Source organism: Meleagris gallopavo, chromosome 5 (assembly GCF_905368555.1).
Source record: "Meleagris gallopavo chromosome 5, MGAL_WU_HG_1.1, whole genome shotgun sequence".
NCBI lineage: Eukaryota > Metazoa > Chordata > Aves > Galliformes > Phasianidae > Meleagris > Meleagris gallopavo.
Window position 1 is genome coordinate 6,399,364 of NC_139408.1, and position 18,538 is coordinate 6,417,901.

Sequence of the window (18,538 nt, forward strand, 5' to 3'; positions counted from 1 at the left end):
TGTCCTCCTACCTTTCCTCCTCTGTGGATGTGATACCACACAGAAGTACCACCAAAGTCCACATGGAAATCAGTGTAGCAGCCCTTGACACTCATCAGACAGTACCTGGTGGAAACCAAGATGAGAAGGTGAAAACAGGTGGCGATCCACATTTTTAAATAAATACAGTGTATTCAAAGTGAACACGCTGCCAAAACCCCAACCAATAGCTCAGTGCATTGCCTGAAACCAATGGCTGCAGTGTTAAGCACTTCAGCTGCACGAATGTGATCTGTGGGAGAGCTCACTTCACATTTGTTACATCCCCGCAAGAAGATCTAGTCCAGGCAAGAGGAGATCTTTCATTCTCACTCACTTAGCAGCTCTAGAAACCCTCAAGCCACAGGTTTGTCCTACAGGGAAGGATGGGCAGCACTTCACAACTCGGGACTCCAGTTGCCTCAAAGCAGCAAGCACCAAGAGCTTCCTCAAAGTGCAGCAAGTTCCTCAAGGTGACATGACCACCCTTCCACACAGCACGTGGCACAGGCTTTAATAACTAATTACACAGTTATTAATAGAGTTATTACTTGCTAAAATAAATGGGGTAGAAGGGGCGCAGGGCGGCACAGCTGTACCTCCCCCCGCCCCTTGGAACAAACTGCTTCTCCCTTGGGCTGATTTCTTGCAAGAGATCCTGAGCTATGCCAATGGTGGTAGGCAACAAAACAAGTCACTTACTTCTGCACTTTCGGATACTGCATCTCTAGAATAGCATTTGTGGACTCTGTCTGACTCTCCTTCAGGTGCCTGGGCCACATATTATCAACCCAGTCAATCAAATCCACCTGCAGCAGAAAAGTGAGAGACATGAGTATAAATGAAAGTGGCACGACACTCCTGCACTGGACTATCAAAACTACTGTGGTGCTGTACACAGGCTATCAGCAAGCTTAGTTCAGAGCATAACCACAACAAACTCTGGGACCTAGGAAGGAAAGGAGGGCCTCTGCTTTTAGCTGAATGGCCACAACGCTCCCATTTTGGCTCCTGCACACCTCAGCAACTTTTCTTGTGCCCCCACTGCAATCCTACATGTAAAGCATTTGACATCAGCTGTTCTCATGCTAGTGAGCCTCTGAATGAATTTCATCAGCAAACACCATGGCAAGATCACAAGAACAGCATGGAATGTTGCTCTTCCACTTAGGGAGTCAACCAGAAACTGCTATACACTGGGCTTACATAAAACATCTGCTGGGCAGTATCTGCAGGGATGGGCTACCACTTGCTCAGATTCAGCAGAGTCAGAGCAAGCACAAATATCCAGGCTCCCTCTGCAGTTTGCAGAGAGAAACAAGTGGCCCTCAGAGCTGCCTGTTTCTCTTTGCTGAGTGTAGATGGAGTTCAGGACATTCACCTCACATACCCCCCACTTGTAACACTTCAGTAGGGTCAGCTGGTTCTTCACCTGCCAGACAGACAGAATGCTGTGCCCTATCCCAGGGCACTCTCTGCCCTCAGAGACTTCAGCACTTCACATCAGCTACACTTCCCGCCACCTTCTGCAGTCAGACACCAGGGTGTTATCCTAACAGAACTGTTGTTTCCAAGCAAGCCATGAAGCTTCACCCCAGATTTTGCTGTTCTTTCAAAATGCAGCAAACATTGCTGAGCTGTTGTCTGATTCTAGACCTCGTTGGCATTGAAGGCTCTGCACCCAGTATCAAAGAGACAACTGGATCAGCCAACTCTGAGAGGCTCAGAGATAGCAACCCCATTCTGCCTCAGCACACTGCACCTCTCTATCCAAATTCAGATGCTTGTTTGACCTCTGTGTCTGTTCTTGACATCCAGCCAGCAGGAACAGTTTACTTTACTCCAATTATTCCTTTGCAAATCACTTCCATTTCTCTAATTACAGACAGCAAACAAGGTAGTCCTCTGCAGAATCATGCACCATGGTCACTACAGCTGAGGCCTAACAGTCCCAGTGTACTGTGAGATCAGTTTCTGGATCCAAGTCAAGCACAGAACCAGCTCCAACAGCTTCCAGAGCACAGGCCTGGCTGAGCCCATGCATGCTCTGAACAGCTCCTCTCCTGTACCTAGTACTCATGCACTAGACTGCACTTTGAGAGTGACTGCAAGCACAAGGGAAGGGACATCCCTGCAGAAAGAACTGCACTGACCGTAGCAGGTCTCTGCACCAGGTTCTCCAGTTTGGTGTGGCTGAACTCCAGGCTGATGACATTGTAAAGTTTCTCCCGTTCAGCTTCAGGTGTTTCATAGTAGCGTGCCCACTGTGCCATGGACATCTCTATGTCCCTCTGTGTGTTTACATCCATAACATCCACCATCCGCCGGCTCCCTGCCAGAGTGGACAAATGTTACTGGAGCTGTTCCTATGCACAATAGGCCTCCCAGAAGAGATGCTCTAGATGCACTTCCTCAAAGAACCCACCCACACATGCCTGCAATGTCTCTGCCTGTCCCATAACTTTATCTTCTTCCATGCCCAGATCAAAACAGATGTTTTCAGGACAAACTAGATTGCTCAAACAGGTAAATGCTGTGATCCACTGGCAAAGTATGGCTCAGGTTCAACCAGCTGCGCACTAGGGGTGCCACAAAACCAGGCTTCTAGCTTTGATACACCCAGTGACTCTCAGTTTCTCCCTATCATTCCAGGGTGCAAGTGATGTTCATTGTGGCTCCTGGACAATGAGAGACACTCACCAACACACAGTCGCACATCGTTCACGCTGAAGTCCGGATCTGGCATCCTGCAGGACAAACACCTTGCTAAAAAAAAATTCATGAAGCACTTCTGTTTGCATACTCTTCCCACCTGTAACCTCTTCTCAGCCCCACTGTGCTTTTTTGTCTGACGGGTGTAGGTGAGGATATAGACAAGGACCACGCGTATAGGTCTCTAGCGGCACAAGGCTGGGTAAGCAAGAGTGATTTGTGAACAGGATATGGCAAATGAACTAAGCAATCCCAACTCTCATTTTAAAGACTCTTTGCATGGGTTGTCCCAATACAAGGGAGACAATTAGACTAGTAGAAGCAGTATACTCAGTAACACAACAGAACTACTCTGACTGTATCTACACAAATGCTTCTGTCACAAGCACAATGGGCAGGCAGGCAGTCATTCAAGCAGCTCCAGACCCAGAGAAATAACTGGAAGCTCAAGGGAATCCTGTTTCACCCACACTGTAACCCTCAGTACCAAATATGTGCCCTCCCAAGTCAGCCAGCTATTAAAACTAAGCCTGGCACCATTTCTTCACATATTCATCACAGCACAGTGTACCATGCACTCCATTATCTATTGTCCATTCTCATATAGCTAGTTGAGGAATTTAAGAACAGTGTTGCTGACGGTGGTTCTGACAAAGTTTGCTAAATCTAATTTATTCTTCCAACTTGACAGCAGTAAGGTTTTGAGGTAGTGTTACTTGCTGTACAATTAATGAATATACTGATGTTATGGTATAGCAGTGTATAATTAACGAATATGCAGATGTTAAGGTATAACAGAGAGCTTGGCTTTGATGTTATTACACCAAAGCAGGAAACAGAAATGATAGGTACACTCACCCGTAACCTGGGCTTACGTGGGAAACTCCGGTGGAGTGGATCTCCAGAAGAGATCCTTCCTCACTGGTAGTCAGCTCTTAAATGGGTCTAGAAGAGGTGCAGCCAGGTTCCACCCCTTCCTGCAGCACAGGTGAATTGCCTTCACCTGTGCTTCCGTGGCTGACTCATTGCTCACCTCAGGTGATTAATCAGAGGTTCAGGCCGTGGTTCAGTAGTCTCCATAAACTTGCTCTAAAACTACATATCCTACCCGTGCTGTATATACATACCAACAGTAGGTACACCACCAAACAGTACAAAGTCTTCAATCAGTACAGCTTTATACTCAAAATAGTAAACCTTAACTGACTTACTGTAGCAAGAGAGGGATGGCAGCTTAGCAGTAAACATGTTGGGCAGACCAGGTTTGTCTTCTGGAAAATGCCAGATAGTCAAGCATTTTGTAGAATATCTGGCAACATTTGCCTGTATTATTAGGCAAAAAAAAAAAAAAAAAAACACCAAACAAAAGAGATGTTGCCTCAGAGCAGTAGTAACATTTGCCAGATACTTGCTTGAACTGTGATCACGTACAGCAAATTCAATCCTCTCATTTTAAGCCCAGACTAGTAACAATAGGATATGTGAGATGGAAGATGCTTTTCTGTTTTCTCAACAGTGTGGACAGGGCATAGTCCCATCAGCTTGGCAGAGCACAGATCCAGTGACCAGCATCAGATTGCCCATGACATGGAGTCAGGCAAGAAATTAGACCAGAGCCACCCGCTCTGTGCTCCAACACTTACTTTATACCCAGGCCATCAGAGCTCCTGAAGATGAGGGGGTCTCTCAGGCCACCTCGCTGGATGTATTCAACAGTGAAGTCTGGTGTGGGGAGAAAAGGAAGAAGGTGTAAGGAGAGACTCCTACAGAGGATTATATAAAGACAGAGGTTACACAAGATCTCTAGTTCAACGTTGTCCCCTGCAAACTAGCTTCAGACTCTACTCAGGCTGCTCAGAACCTCCTCAAATCTCTGCGGCACAGTTGTCTGTTGAGGGAGTGTTGCCCTTCCCACACTCCTTCAGAAATCCTGGAACTCCTTTGTGGCAGTTCTGTAAGCAGCATGGTGTGTACTGGCGACAGCTCTCAGACAACCGCTTGGGAGGGAGGGAGAATTGCTCCAGAGGCTGGGCTAGACAGAGAAACAGCATGGGCTTCTGGTCCTCGCTTTCCTAAGAAACTCAGCCAAGCAGGACCTCCTCCCCCACAGTAAATCCTCACCAGGGCTTGCACTGGTTGTGTGATGAAAGGACATCCCACTGAGCTGCGCACATGGTAAAAGACAGCAGGGAGATCTCATGTACTCTCAGCTGAGCATCTAGCAGACATGTGGCTGCAATTTCAGGTGCTGTCCCAGGCAAATCCTCTTGCTCCTGGCTGCCATGTGTACTAGAGAGCTTGCAGAGCTGCAGGCCAGAACATTTCTCTCCAAAATGAGCTTACTTCATGCCATTTCCCACACATGCTCCCTGTTACTAGTTTCCTGGCTTAAGGACTTGGGAAACTTGAACCAAACCTCTACTGATAAGCCCCACTTTGCTGGCAAGGTGCTTGCAGGGGAGCAGGCATAACCATTCCTGCCTCATCTGCTCCATAGGGGTTACAAAAGCAGTTTACAAGAGAGGAAAGCACAGAACTAGTGTGAACAGCAATCAGTTTCCTCAGCTCTAGTGGAAAACAAAAATCAGCCAAGTGTAGGACATTGGAAAGGGATTTGATTATCACTACACCTGCCCTTCATGCTGGCAGTCAGGAAGGCTCAGTGTGTAGTCAGATGCAGAGAACACATCCAACTGTGATCACTGCCAGCTTTCTCCTAAAAACTTGGGGGAAAGGTCATCTCACACATCACACTGCAGTGAAGAGGAAAACCACAGCAGCTGTATGGTTACAGACAGCAACAGCTCAAGCCACAGCTGCAGCACAAACCTTTGCCCTCCATGAAGATGACGAAGGTAGAATTAAACTTGTTGGTGGAGAGCTTTTCCTCAAGGTCAAATGTCCTCTTCCCTTCAATTTCATCATCAGAGATGCCATCATCCTCATAACGCCGCCGCATTGTGCCACGCTGCGGAGAAAACAGGCCAGGAAGTGAGAGCTACATCCCAGGAGGAAAGCACAGCTCCCAGCTGTCCCCCCTCCACCCAGCAGCAAGCAGTCTCTGTGAGCCCACACAGCTTTGTTCCCAGAGAGGAGACTGCATGCTACTGTGCTTTATACTATCCCTTAGGCCTCCTGCCCAGCAAACACAGCTGGTATCAGTTTTCAGCAGATACGCTGAAATCTAATCAGGCAACCTGGGTCCTGGATCCCAAACACACCATCAGATTTGCTCCTCCTACAACTGACACATTTGTGTACATTGGACTGTACAGCAGACAGGCTATCTGCTCCCATTAAGCACTAACACCAGCAAGCAAAGGATAAGGAGAGACAGCTTGGTGTAATTAGGACAAAGGAAGAAGAATCAGTTTCCCTCTTTTTTTTTTTTAAAGAGGTACATCAGTATTTTTCTGCACAGCATTTGTGAACTTAAATTCCTGTTAGAATGCCAAAGTGATAAAGAAAGGGGTTTATGCTACAGAATGTTCTCAAGTTTTCATCTTTGGTTACGCCTGGGCGCATAAGTTTGATTTACTCACTCATTCGTGAGGAGCAACCCTCTTCTTAGAGGGTCTCCTAAGTACATCTGTACTGTATTCCTGACAGACATCCTTTTCTAGCACGGCTGGATCTGGAAGAAATTACTGTTCCCAGCTGCTAGCCACTCCTCCAGAGACTGGCTGTGTTCTGGCAGAGTCATTGTGGGAATGCTCCCCATTCCCCTCAGATAACAGCCAGCCTGCTCTGCATTTGCCAGGCTGGCTTCCCCCAGTTAGAGATGCTCTCAGCAGCAGCCAGCTAGGGACAGGATGGGAGGTGACCCCAGCCCTCACCTTGGGGTAAGCCATGGGGCCACAGGCCCAGCAGCTCACTGTCCCAGCTGGGGACCTCTCTGATGCTGAGGGGCAGCAGTGCACCGCTGGTGTCCCAATCCCTGTGTGCTTCCTGTCACAGTTCCATCTCTTTCTTCTACAGTCTCTTGGAGAAGGGCAGAGCACCCCTCTGGCTCTGTTCTTCTACCATCCCACGGGGTGCCTTATATGCCACAGAACCTGAGTGAGCACCTGATGGGAGCTTTCTCTCTTCCCTGCAGTATCTGAGTCCCATCTTGCCATTTCCAGAACCAATCCATTCCAAGCTGCTTGCTCTCACCAAGGCAGAGCAGCTCACCTCTTCTTATTAATTTTGCTGTGTTCCCCAAATTCCTCCCATAGACCCAAGCCTATGGAACAAGCTTCAGACACCAGGGCCGCAAGGCTCATTAGAGGATGTGTGGAATGAAGTGGAGTGGTTGTGTCTTAAGGTCCCTGGCTCCCAGCTGTTTAGGATCAGGTGAGCAGAGGACTAGGCTGCGCCACCCACACTTACTGCAGGCTGCTTTTGGGGAAAACAGCAGTAGATACATCCAATCTTGTCCTTTAACTTGTGTACATGCTCCCATGCAGGAAACATAACACCTAAGAAATGGGACTGTCTCCTCCAGCCTCACTATTTCCAAAGTCTAACTCTCAAGCTGATACCAGCAGCATCAGCTGCATGATCCGCTCAACTTGGGCTGTTCCTGTGGGCATGGAAGAGCCCAGTTTCCCTGATGAGCAGCCTACAGAAAGAACAGGATCCTAGGCACTGTGGAGAACCCAGAAGCACCACCACAATAAAAATGGCTCCCAGCAGTTATACAATGCCACTCAAGTGCAAGATGCTTCAGTGCTTTCATGCCATTGTTGCCTTGGCAGGGTGGGGAAAAACAACATTTCAGTGCATGCAGAGAGGATGGGAAGAAAAAGCTTCTGCACTCCCAAGCACACATTTTGGGAGAGAGAGCATCTACCAGGACTGTGGGCAGATCTCTGCAGCTGAGTACTGCCCTGCTGGAGCTTGCAGCTTCTCCACAGCTCTCCCTTATGGCCAATGCCAACCGGCAGCTGTGTCAGCAATGTGGCACTTCCACAACAGCCACCTGAAAACTGCCTCTATGAGAATCTCCAGCGTCCCAGAGGAAGCTTAGCTGAGGTAGAGCATGCGAGTCAGGCACATCATGCATCCCTATGGGACAACCACAGTGCTCAGAACCGAGCAGTAATACTCAAATACTGCTTTTTTAGCTCTGTGATCTGTGTTAGGATGCGGCCATTTTTCATCCTGAGTTTTCCTAAGGAAGAACTGAAAAGCAGTCCAGGGCAGGATGCAGACAGGGTCAAAAGAAAGGCAGTTTTTGTTCACCCTCCAAAAGCAGCCAGCCAGTAATTCTCACCACGCTAGCTGTCTTTCACCACTGCTTTCTGACCCTCCTGGGTACCATTTGCTTAATGTAGGAAATGAGAAGCATGAATATGAATACTGTAATGACACCCCTTCTGTTCTGACCCTTCTGCTCCAAGGGACACTGAGAACTGCCTCCACAGCACTGCTCCTCAGGACGTTCCTTAGATATCTCCCACCACCACAGCAGCCAGTGAGGGAACCAGAGGACTGCTCTCCCATGAGTTTGATTTTTTTTTTTTTTTTTGAGAGAGAGAGAGAAAAATGAGTACAAGGTCACATTTGAAAACAGAACAAGCCATTCTTAAGCAGAAAGAGCCTCCCGTACTTACAAAGTGAAACCAACAGCACTTTAGTAACTTCCTGTCTCATGTGCTGCCATACTCTCCTTGATGCCCCAGCATCTCCTGTCCCCAGGACATGCCTCCTGCTCCATCAGACCTGACCACCTCTTGCTCTCTCTTGCTGTATTTCCAGGGCAGCTTGCCTCCTGGGAGCCTCCCTCGCACCTCTGGAGTAGGGATGTGGACAAGAAGATGGGCAGGTTTCACACTTGTGTCCAAGTCCCTCCTGCCAAACACTGCTTGGACACTCCACTAAGCTCCATGGATACATGGAGAGCAACCCCAAAGCCATGTGGGGATCTTTCACATCAGGGAGAACAGGGAGAAAGGCACTGCATGCCTTGTCCAGTTCATCATTTTGGTGGCTAAGAGCCATACTGAATTCACTCAATTGCTGCCTGCTTTCACAAGAGGAACAGGGACTAAACCAGCAGGCTTATGTCCGACCTTCCCCCCCCCCCCATGACCTCTCACATTTCTCAAGACCTGCACAGGTGATCTGGTGCATCCCAGACTGCACATTTCTTCTCCCAGCAGCAGGCTTAGGATCAGACAGAAGTCCAGGAAGAGCTGGAGCCCTTCCAGACTTCTGCATCTCCAGGAGGGATCCCCACCACAAGCAGGGCTGGCAGCCTTTCAGCATGAGCGGGGAGAGCGCTTTGGTTTGCACTTTTGGGTTACAAAAGTGGATGTACACAAGGAGTAACCGAGAAATTGGAATAAGGCTTTGAGGTAGATGAGGGGCACAGGGAACAGAGAACTCTGGCCACCACACATTTGACAGCCACATTTAGCCAATATGCTAAATCAGATCACAGATGGGCGTGTCTGGCAACAGTCCCAAGGAGTTACCATTGCTTTTGTAAGGGATGCTGCTTCTCCAGCCACCACTTTATGTGCACCAACTTCCCAAGTGGCTTTTATGGATGACCACAAAACCCCAGTACCCACACAGACCCTACCTCTGTGCCATAAGTGAGGAAGCTCAGAAAAGATCATCAGATCATCTTCCATGTCACCTTCCAGGAAGGAAAACAACCTTTCAAGCATTGCAGACTCTTAAAAATCACTTTACTTTGCTATTTCTCAAATAAACTGAGCAAATCTATTTTGGTTACCTCTCACCCTTTCCACATCAGACAAAATTCAAGAAAAAAAAAAAAACAATATATACAGCTCCTTCCCCATCTGGACTTCCCCAGCACACATGCTACACAGTCAGGTAGGTGAGCATTAACAGCCTCATGACCCATTTTGCATTGTCCAGGAAGGCAAAAAACAGAACAAAATAGGACAAACATCTCCAAAAAGGCAGGCTTGAAAGTGACACATGCTTTACCAATATCCTCCAGACCCACACAGCACCTGACTACTGAGCTTTGTATCAGGCAGCTCAGGTTTCCCAGTAGGGAAGAGCTGACCCTGCAGGATTCTCATGGCCCTGGCCCAGCTCTGTAACAGCCCACTGCCAGTTCTGACCAACCACACCCATAAAACAAGGCTGGACTGCAGGAACACTTGGGCACAGGGTTAGTAGCACAGCTCCTGCTACTCTGATGTGGTCTTCTAAACAGACAAGCCAAGGTCCAAAGATGCCTGCAAAGAAGAAAAACAACCCATGGCCACTGGGATGAACACAACCAGCGTGACCATCTACCAAAAAGGAAATGTCCTCCTTCCTCCACATGGTCATAACAGCATCGCGTGCTCCCTCCCTCTGCCCCACAAGAAGTCTAGTGCTCGCCCCTTCCTTATTCCAGATGTGGCTCAGTGACACATGGAAATAGCATTCTACAGCAAGTTAGAGACACACAGATAGCTTAACCCTACAGGATAGCACACTGCCAGTCTGCTCCCTTCCCTTCTTGCTGCCCCAGCTATATTCCAAAACCACAGCTGCAGCATGCAAGAGAGCAAGGGGTAAGCAAGACTCCCTTAGATTGCAACAGCACAGGTCAGACTCTTCAATTTAAAAACAAACAAAAAACAACAACAAAAAAAACAGGCATCTCTGCCTTCCCATCCTTCTCCAGCACTCTCTTATCTTCCTCTCTGAGTTTTGCAGTGCTGTCCCATTCCTTCCTCACTCTGCAGGCTTTTATCATCAATGGCAAAGAAGGAAGCAACAGCAGAAGGAACCATCCCCATGGGTATCTCTCTCAAAGGGAGAACACACCTTATCAGTTGGCATCTCCTCCAGATAACAGCCCTAGCAAGCAATGACCTGATCCTTCCGCTGATCTCTCCTACTGCACAGCTCCTCCTCTCCTAAAGCCCTCAGGACCTTAAGACGCAGCCGCACAGTGCTGTCCCCAGAGCTCACACTGCTCACCACCAGCACTGTTTCTACAGCAACAGAGACGCATAAACACAGACCTGCTGAACAGAGCAGAGTGAAAGCCAGCTCCTCTCTCCCATAACTACGCGTGCTTCCCAGACCTATGGGAACCGTCTCAAGTGCTGGCAGAAGTGCAGCAAGACACGCTCAGATACAGCTACCTTGTTACTCCACCTTCTGAGCAGACCACCCAGCCCCAAGTGAATCAGTGCTCCCCAGAAATCAACCAGCACCGGACAGCCCCCAGTCTGGGTGGCTCACGATGTTATTGACCAGCAATAAAGATACTCTGGGGACATGGGGAGGTCTCTCTCTTGTTAGCACCATTTCCAGTTAGGATAACCTTGAGAAAACCTGCTGCTTGTCAACAGGAGACATCAGTGCAATTTGCTTCCAGAATGCTCACAAGGCATGCTCAAACTCAGGACAGCAAGAAGTCAGCAGAGCTGCTCACCTTCTGCATCCCCCCCTGTCAACAGAGAGCAACACTCCATTGGTTTCAGGGCCATGTTCTCCCTGGGACTGTGAGGCTCTTCCAGTACCTAAACACTTACTGGAATTTCCAAAGCTTCCCAGCAACAGCCTTTGCTTGCTGCCTGCTTCTGCCTAAGAGCAAAACTCCCCCTTCTCAGCCCCTACATCTGGCCCAGAACAAATCTGAACAGAGTTCCTAAATTATTCAGTGCTCAATTATTCTACCTGGGTCATTGGGAAAGACTCACTGTCTTCAGCTTGAGGCAGAGGCATGCTGGAGATTAATCATCTGATCAGCCTAGGCTCAGTCCAGACTGGGAAACAGAGGTGTGCCCAGCAGCGAGCAATGTTTGGCCAAGACAAGCTTTTGCACCAGGCTCTAGCTGACCAACCTTTCAGGCAATGGGAAGGTTGCCATGCTTCAGCACTTGCAGCTCTTGCACTCACCCAGGATACATACTCTTCCTTGCCATCTCACCTGACAAAAGCAGCAAGCCCATGTCCCATGCCCTCCCAACCTTCCTCTCACCGCCCTGGGGTAATCTGTCCCCTTGGCCACATGAGAAGGGCTTCACCCCTCCCTTCTCCCATTGGTACCACCAATACAGACAACTTGGAAACCACAGAATGAGAACCAGCCTCACTGCCACCATATATAGACACTGTCCATCCCGGCATGCTCACAGCACACTGCTGCAGCAGTGCCCCAAGCCCCATCCCTACCATCCATCAACTGATGATTCCACATATTGTCCATGTGAACTATCGTCCAGGGCAGCACAGACACTGACACTTATAGGAGAGGCCTCAGGTTCTGGCTGCTAGGGACAGGCCTTCTCTCTAATCTCACAAAAAGCTCCAATCAGTGGGCAGAGCAATGCAGGACACGGGCTGCACCAAGTGATGGGCAGTGTGTTCCACACAACCCTGGCATGCTCCAGTACCTACAGCAAGTAGCTTATGTCTCATCCTCCAGCAGCCCATTCCCCTTCATCTGTCACCAGTCTTCAGTAGCTGTCATGAAGTGCCACCAAGCAGCCACGGACAGGCACCAGGGCCCAGACAGCACATAGCTTCACGCCAGAGCCCAGTGAACACTGGTGGAGGGTGTGGCTGCACTGCAGGCTCTCTCCAGCAGCAAAGCTGGTTGAGGAGGTTCTACCCCACCCAGTCTCCCTGCTGTGGCCTGACACCTCTCCAGTCTCACCAGGATTGCTGGAGATGGGGGCAAGCTAGCCATTTGGATGAGATGTCCTCCTGATGACTTTTATCTAGGATGCGATCCTGCATCCCCTGAAGCAGCATTCAGCTCGGGGACATCAGCCTCTGAGGCAAATGCAGATGGAGGCTTTGCCAGGCCACTGTCCTACCTTGAACCGTGCCTGAGAAAACAACTGCTGACCTGGCAGCATTACAGACCCCAGCAGGCAGGACTGGCCCCTTGAGGTGGTGGCCATCCTCCACTCCTGCCTTCAACAAGCTCTGGCTCCAGCATGTGCCCAGTTTCGCCATGCACAGGCTGCACTCTCAGGTCTCACAGAGGGACTCTGGCATTATCAGTGACAAGGCTGTACTATCATCCCTGCCTCAAAACACAACACAGTGTTTCAGCCCCTTTTTGAAGCATTATAAACATCCATCTCCAGCTTACAGAGCCAGCACCTCAAGCCTGTCCCACCATACTGCCTCATTACAGTACTGTGGAGCAGTGACAAACAGACAAATTTCGTATCTTCCACCAACAAATCTGTTCAAAAAAGAATCAACATACATCAGACTTCAGTTGAATAAGAGCACAGTAATTAAAAACAAGAGCATGGTTCACTAAAAACAAACTGCTTGAAACTCTCTCTACACTCCAAAGGAAACCAGTCAAGTTTTAAGACTGGGGTGATGCACTGAGAGGTGCAGTCGGTGCAGCTCGTGGCACACTGGGCAACAACCTCCTGTTGACAGACCACATGCAGCATTGTCCCAATGCAATTAACCCAGCCTCTTCACCACTACCAACTATTCTGATCCAGGATGCTTGCTTGGTGGGACTGCTATCACACTTGGATGTAGTTTTAAAAGTATATTTATTCCTTTGTTTCTGCCAGTCACACACAAGACAAACACCATTCACAGCAGCACAGATGTGTACTGTACCACCAACTACCTGTTTCCCCACCTAAGAGTTTTAATGCAGATACATGGAAACCAACTCCCAAGATCAATGCATATGTTAATAATACAATATTCAAATAAACCATAAACAGAGTTGGATAAAGAGTTGAGAGAATGGATCTAGGAAAAGAAAAATCAAGGACATCTCCAAGGTCCTCCAACATGGAAGCTTCTCCGAAGCACAGCAAGCAGGAGGCTTCCACAAAGAGCAAAGCACAAACTAAACCTTACTGGGGCCATGCCTCCTCTGGGCTGCAGGCCAGCAGGGACAGCACGAGGCCACAGAAACTGAGGTGACCCTCATCCTCTGCTTGCTGCTCATGTGCTTTCCCAAGCCCCTTAAAGATGCAGCTCATCAGCGTGCAGCCACTGATCCAGCTTAGTGTGTTCTGCCAGAGTTTGGGCTGTGTACACCTCTTCTTGCAGTTTTTATTTGTGAGCTCACAAGCTTTTTTTTTTTTTTTTTTTTTTTTTTTTTAAGTGGTACTCCTGACTGCTAGTACCATTCAACAGCCTTGTTTTTGTCCTGCTGTTTTGAGTTACTTCAGCAGAGCCAATGCACAGCTACAATCATAGTTTAACCAAGATCCAAAGCCCTTCCACAAAGGAAGCTATGATGCTGGCTACAAGTGGTTGCCTTCAGCACCTTGAGCTGCCTGCCACAGTCATGGAAAGAAACAAGAGCATCAGGATAAGGTAGGACCACAGCTTTTGGCAACATTACCAAATTAAAGCCACCCAAGGGACTGGAAAGAACCAACTCCAAAAGGAGTAAACCTCAAGCAAAGCAGGGTTGCAGACAAGCCACAGGTGCCTGTGCACCATTCTCCTCCCACGTGGGCTGAAACAATTGCTTCTGTCCTCTAAGGACTTCCATCTCAACACCTGTGGTCAGGCACACAGCAGCAGAAGAGCGACAATGACTCGTGTCCGAAGGCAGAGCTTAACACAGAGTGCTGCACTGCCTCATACTGAGTAGTGTCAGAGCATTAAAGGATAAGGATTTAACTTCACAGACAGCACCTTGAAGGAGAGGATGCATGTACTGTGGTGACTCACAGACAAACCCTATCACAGTCTCAGTTATCACAGAGAGCTGGTGCTTGCACTTCCCATAGGGCTTAAAACTGCCTCAAAACAACAGGAGATCAACTTGCTGGTGATGGAGCAACAGCCCCTTGCACTGCAACCAGAACCTAAGTCTTAGAACAACTCTGTATGACTGCAAGCACCACAAGATGCATGCATGAGCACAAGCAAATCAGAGCTTGAAGCCAAAGCTGATTTTCTCTAATTTTGCAAAACACTCAAATCAAGTCCAGGCCGACATATACATCACTGCAGATTCCCTGGTTGTTATGAACACATGGAAGAAACCTGCTGTGCCAGAAGTTACAAAGACACTCATGCTTTATCTTCTTCTAGCCCCTTCCAGGAGCATCACTCCCCAGTGCCATCCCCCAGCTGCCCTGTCCCAGAGCTCAGCAGAGAAGTGCCTTCCACCAGTACAAAACCCACAAAGTGGACCTCCAGTACCCGGAGCCATCCATTGCAACGCTTGTTTGGTTGTTTAAATATACTGCCAGTAAGAACCGTTTTATCCTTCAGCTGAGTAGAACCAAGAATTTGATTGGTAAGGGCCAATACTGACTAATCTTTGGCTGTAACGGATCCTTTCTTCCTCAGGCTCCATCTCTGACTCTTCTGAAGAAAGTGAGAAGGACACTCCAGGGCTGCTGTCGTCGTCCTCTTCCTCCTTGGAAATCAGAGAGAAGCAGTGAGGCAGGGCCATGCAGCACCCACCTCTCTCCTTCCTGAACATGAGCACAGCAACCACCCCAACCCAAACACTCTAACTTTAAGTATGACTTGCAGGCTGCTCTGTAAGGCAGCAGATGTGTAACACGGAGTGTCTCTTCCTGGCACTGTCACCACGGACCAGACCAGGTGCCTGCTGCTAATGACCTATAGGCACTGAGGAAGCAGCTGGGTGCCCCCAGAACAGGGCTCTGTGTTATAGAAGCAGTTCCTCCCCAAGACACGGCCACCGTCCCGGGGGGCATCCCAGGCCAGCAGCAGAGCACCGAGCCCCCTGCACAGCCCCTACAGCGCAGCTCCTGCCCGGAGGAGTCCCACACTCAGCCCCCGACTAGTGTGACGCAGCGGTGTCAGGCAGTGCCTCCACCTCCGCTTCTAAAGCGGCAGAAAGCCCACAGCCCCCTGCAGCTCCCCGGGAAGGGATGAGCGGACCGCCGAGCCGTCCTCGCTCCGTTCCCGCTCCCCACAGCCCGCGGCTGTCACCCCCCGGAGCTGTCACCGCCGCCCGCCGCCCCCCAAACTTTTGGCCCCCGGACCCCCCGCCCCGCCGCCGGTGGCTCACCAGGTCCCTCCTGCGCCTTTGTCCTCTCCTGCCGCCGGCACAGCACGAACACAGCAGACGGAGGAGAAGCCCCGGGTCAGGCTCCGAGCGCCGCGGGCCCCCCGCCACTGCCGCCGCCGCCGCCCCCAGCCCCGTCGCCCCCCGCGCCCCCACTGACAGCCCCGGCCCGCAGCCGCTCCGCGGGCCCCGCGCCCGGCCCGCTCCGGCCCGGCGCCTCCTCGTCCTCCTCCGCCCCCTCCTCGTCCCCCGTACAGACCGCCGAGCTCTCTTCCCACTCCCCGCCGCCCGCTCCCTCCCGTCAGCCGCCAGCCCGCTCCCCGCCCGGGACGCGCTTCCCCTCCTCACACAGGAGCCGCTGCCGCCATTTTGAACCCGTCAGAGCCTCACATACACACTGCCTCGGCCGCCGCACTGCGCCTGCGCCGCCCCGCGCACCCCTCCCACCCTGCCCCCTCCATCGGCGGACGCCGTGCGCATGCGCAACCCTGTGCCCCATTCCTCCAGCCCCGCCTCGCCGGAGAGAAGGGGTGAGAGTGCACATGCGCGCGTCCGCGGGCGCCTTACTGGCCGGACTCCCGGACGGCGCTCTGGCCACGCCTCCTCGTGGGCACGGCTCCGCGCATGTGCGCGGGGAACCTCCTACGGGTGAGGGCGCCCCCGCGGCCAGCTTGTATGCGCGTCGCCTTGCGTGCGTGCGGGAGTGCACACACGTGTAGTGTAATCCGTGCACGGGTGGGCGCGTGTTCTGATGCTGTGCGTGCGCGCAAACACGTGTGAACACACACGGCCATAGCGTGGTTGTGTAGGAAATGTTCTTAGAGATCGTAGAACCATAGAATGGTCTGGTGGGAAGAGAGCTCAAAGAGCATCTATCTCCAACTGCCTGGCTGCAGTTGGCTGCCCCCTGCATCAGGCACCAGACCCTGCGTCAATGTCACGTTCACTGACCAGGGACATCACTTTTAGAGCAGCCCTCGTGAAAGTGGAAAATAAATCACTGCTTGAAATTTTGACATGCTAAAATTTCATTTAAAAATGTTAGAACAGGAGGTTGGTTTCCTCTAAGTTGATTTTCACCTAACTCACACCATCCCTATCCCATCTTGTCTCAGCCTCCATCTCCACCTCCATCCCATTCCCATCCCATTCCCAGCCTATCCCCATCCCTTCCCGTCCATGCACCAGGGCTGCCCACAAACACCACATCACACTGATCTTTGAATTTTAATACCATACCACAACGGTGCTGCATGGGGATGCATCCGTTCCTGTCCAGCAGGGCTCAGGGATCCCCAAGTCAGTTCCCAGCCCCTGGGGGGTGCCAGTGGCCAGCCTCATAGTGCTGGGACTCAGCAGATCACACAGCCATTGCGGGGCCACCTCTTGCGGCGGGGTCGACGGGCACCACGGAGCGCGATGGTGCAGGTCTCAACAAAGACATCCCTGACATTGTCCTGGTGCAGCGCTGAGCACTCCAAGTAGGCTGCAGCCTGCACCTGCTGGGCCATGGCTTCCCCCTGCAGGCAGCAGTGCTGAGCCTTGGGGGAGGACATGGAATGCATCCCTCCCACAGCAGGCAGTGGCACTGACCTCCTGGAAGGTGACAGGCTCGTGGTGGCCCTGCCGCAAGTCAGTCTTGCAGCCTACCAGCAGCACCGGGACACCCTTGCAAAAGTGGTTGACCTCCGGGTACCACTGTGAGGAGAAGATGGGGAGTGGGATAGGCAGAGGGATGTGCAGGACAGAAAGAGAGAGAGACAGACTGACAGTGGGATGGGACAGGCAGATGGACAAGAATAAGGACAGACAGTGGGACAGACAGTGGGGTGGGCAGCAGCCCTGGCTCCATGTCCCCTTTGTGGGGTTGGAGCAGCTGCAGGGCTACGTTACCTTCGTTAGGATGTTGTCATAGCTGCTGCGGCTGGTGACATCAAAGCATATGAGGACAACGTTGGTGTCTGAGTAGGACAGTGGGCGCAGCCTGTCGTAGTCTTCCTGCCCTGCGGTGCCCCAGCAGACATCACCCGTCACACACAAGTTCCCGCAGAGGAACCCCACCTGTCCCCAGCCCAAGGGGTGCCGGCTGGGGACACCCTGAGTGTGGGGCTGTCCCTCTGGTCCCACCTGCTGTGTCCCACAGGTGGATCTTGGCAGGCTTGCCGCTGATCCGGAAGGAGGCTGTGTACTTCTCGAACACTGTGGGGACGTAGACCTGGCGAAGACAGGAGGTGGCACGGGCAGGTCCTTGGGGCTGGAGTCCCCATCCAGGTGCCGCTGGGGGGGTTTAGGCCCCTCACCTTGGGGAAGTCCCCTCTAGCAAAGACCATCAGCATAGATGTCTTCCCACAGCCCCCGTCCCCGACCACAACGGCTTTGATCTCAGTGACCATGGGCTCAGGGGGCCCCGGGGCCGAGCTCTGACTCCCAAGCAGCGGCTGCATGGGACGCTGTGGGCCAGGATGTGGGGACAGGCACGGGGCCACCCTGAAAACTGTGCCCGGCCCTCACCCCTGTCCCACTCCCTCCCTGCTCCCAGTTTTACTGCTCCGAGCATCCGCAAGAGGCAAAGTCCAGGGTGGAGGGAGGGAGTGACTCACGGCCCTGCGAGTGTCACCCTGTGTCACAGCCAGTGATGCACTGGGGAGCTATGTCCCTCCTCAGGACCTGCCCCAGTGCTCCCCAGTGCCACCCATGGCTCTGTCCTACTGCTGAGGGGTTTGGGGCCAGCAGGTTCTCAGCACCTGGGCACCCCCTGGGGAAGGAGATGCTTCCCATAGTGTCCCTGTGTCCCTATTCTGGACCCAAAACAAGGTTCCCCGTTGCTGTGTGACAATGTGGATG

General features: G+C 51.4%; 2 protein-coding genes across 6 annotated transcripts in view; both read right to left on the minus strand.

Annotated features, from left to right (window-relative positions):
• The window catches only part of KDM2A (lysine demethylase 2A), a 33,687-nt gene extending 17,544 nt beyond the window's left edge, over positions 1 to 16,143 (minus strand). The window contains exons 1-9 of one of the 5 annotated variants that reach the window (XM_085224016.1): positions 16,043 to 16,143; positions 15,698 to 15,725; positions 14,969 to 15,073; positions 5,560 to 5,698; positions 4,374 to 4,452; positions 2,719 to 2,765; positions 2,172 to 2,350; positions 721 to 827; positions 12 to 105 (exon numbers count right to left, since the gene is read on the minus strand). In XM_085224016.1, the coding sequence (XP_085080142.1) occupies positions 12 to 105; positions 721 to 827; positions 2,172 to 2,350; positions 2,719 to 2,765; positions 4,374 to 4,452; positions 5,560 to 5,698; positions 14,969 to 15,073; positions 15,698 to 15,725; positions 16,043 to 16,062 (798 nt within the window). In that variant the 5' untranslated portion in view covers positions 16,063 to 16,143. Of the gene's footprint in view, positions 1 to 11; positions 106 to 720; positions 828 to 2,171; positions 2,351 to 2,718; positions 2,766 to 4,373; positions 4,453 to 5,559; positions 5,699 to 6,566; positions 8,251 to 9,301; positions 10,488 to 10,515; positions 13,771 to 14,968; positions 15,074 to 15,697; positions 15,726 to 16,042 lie in introns of those variants that run through there. The other 4 variants (XM_085224020.1, XM_085224017.1, XM_085224019.1 and 1 more) reach the window with 4 other exon arrangements.
• A 764-nt stretch (positions 16,144 to 16,907) lies between these two features.
• On the minus strand, positions 16,908 to 18,244 carry RHOD (ras homolog family member D). Its single transcript, XM_010726900.4, has 5 exons — positions 17,995 to 18,244; positions 17,822 to 17,909; positions 17,588 to 17,697; positions 17,288 to 17,392; positions 16,908 to 17,214 (listed from the first exon to the last, which is right to left on the minus strand). The coding sequence occupies exons 1-5, from the start codon at positions 18,136 to 18,138 to the stop codon at positions 17,047 to 17,049; spliced, it is 615 nt and encodes a 204-aa protein (XP_010725202.1). The 5' UTR covers positions 18,139 to 18,244; the 3' UTR covers positions 16,908 to 17,046.
• Between the last annotated feature and the right edge of the window lie 294 nt (positions 18,245 to 18,538).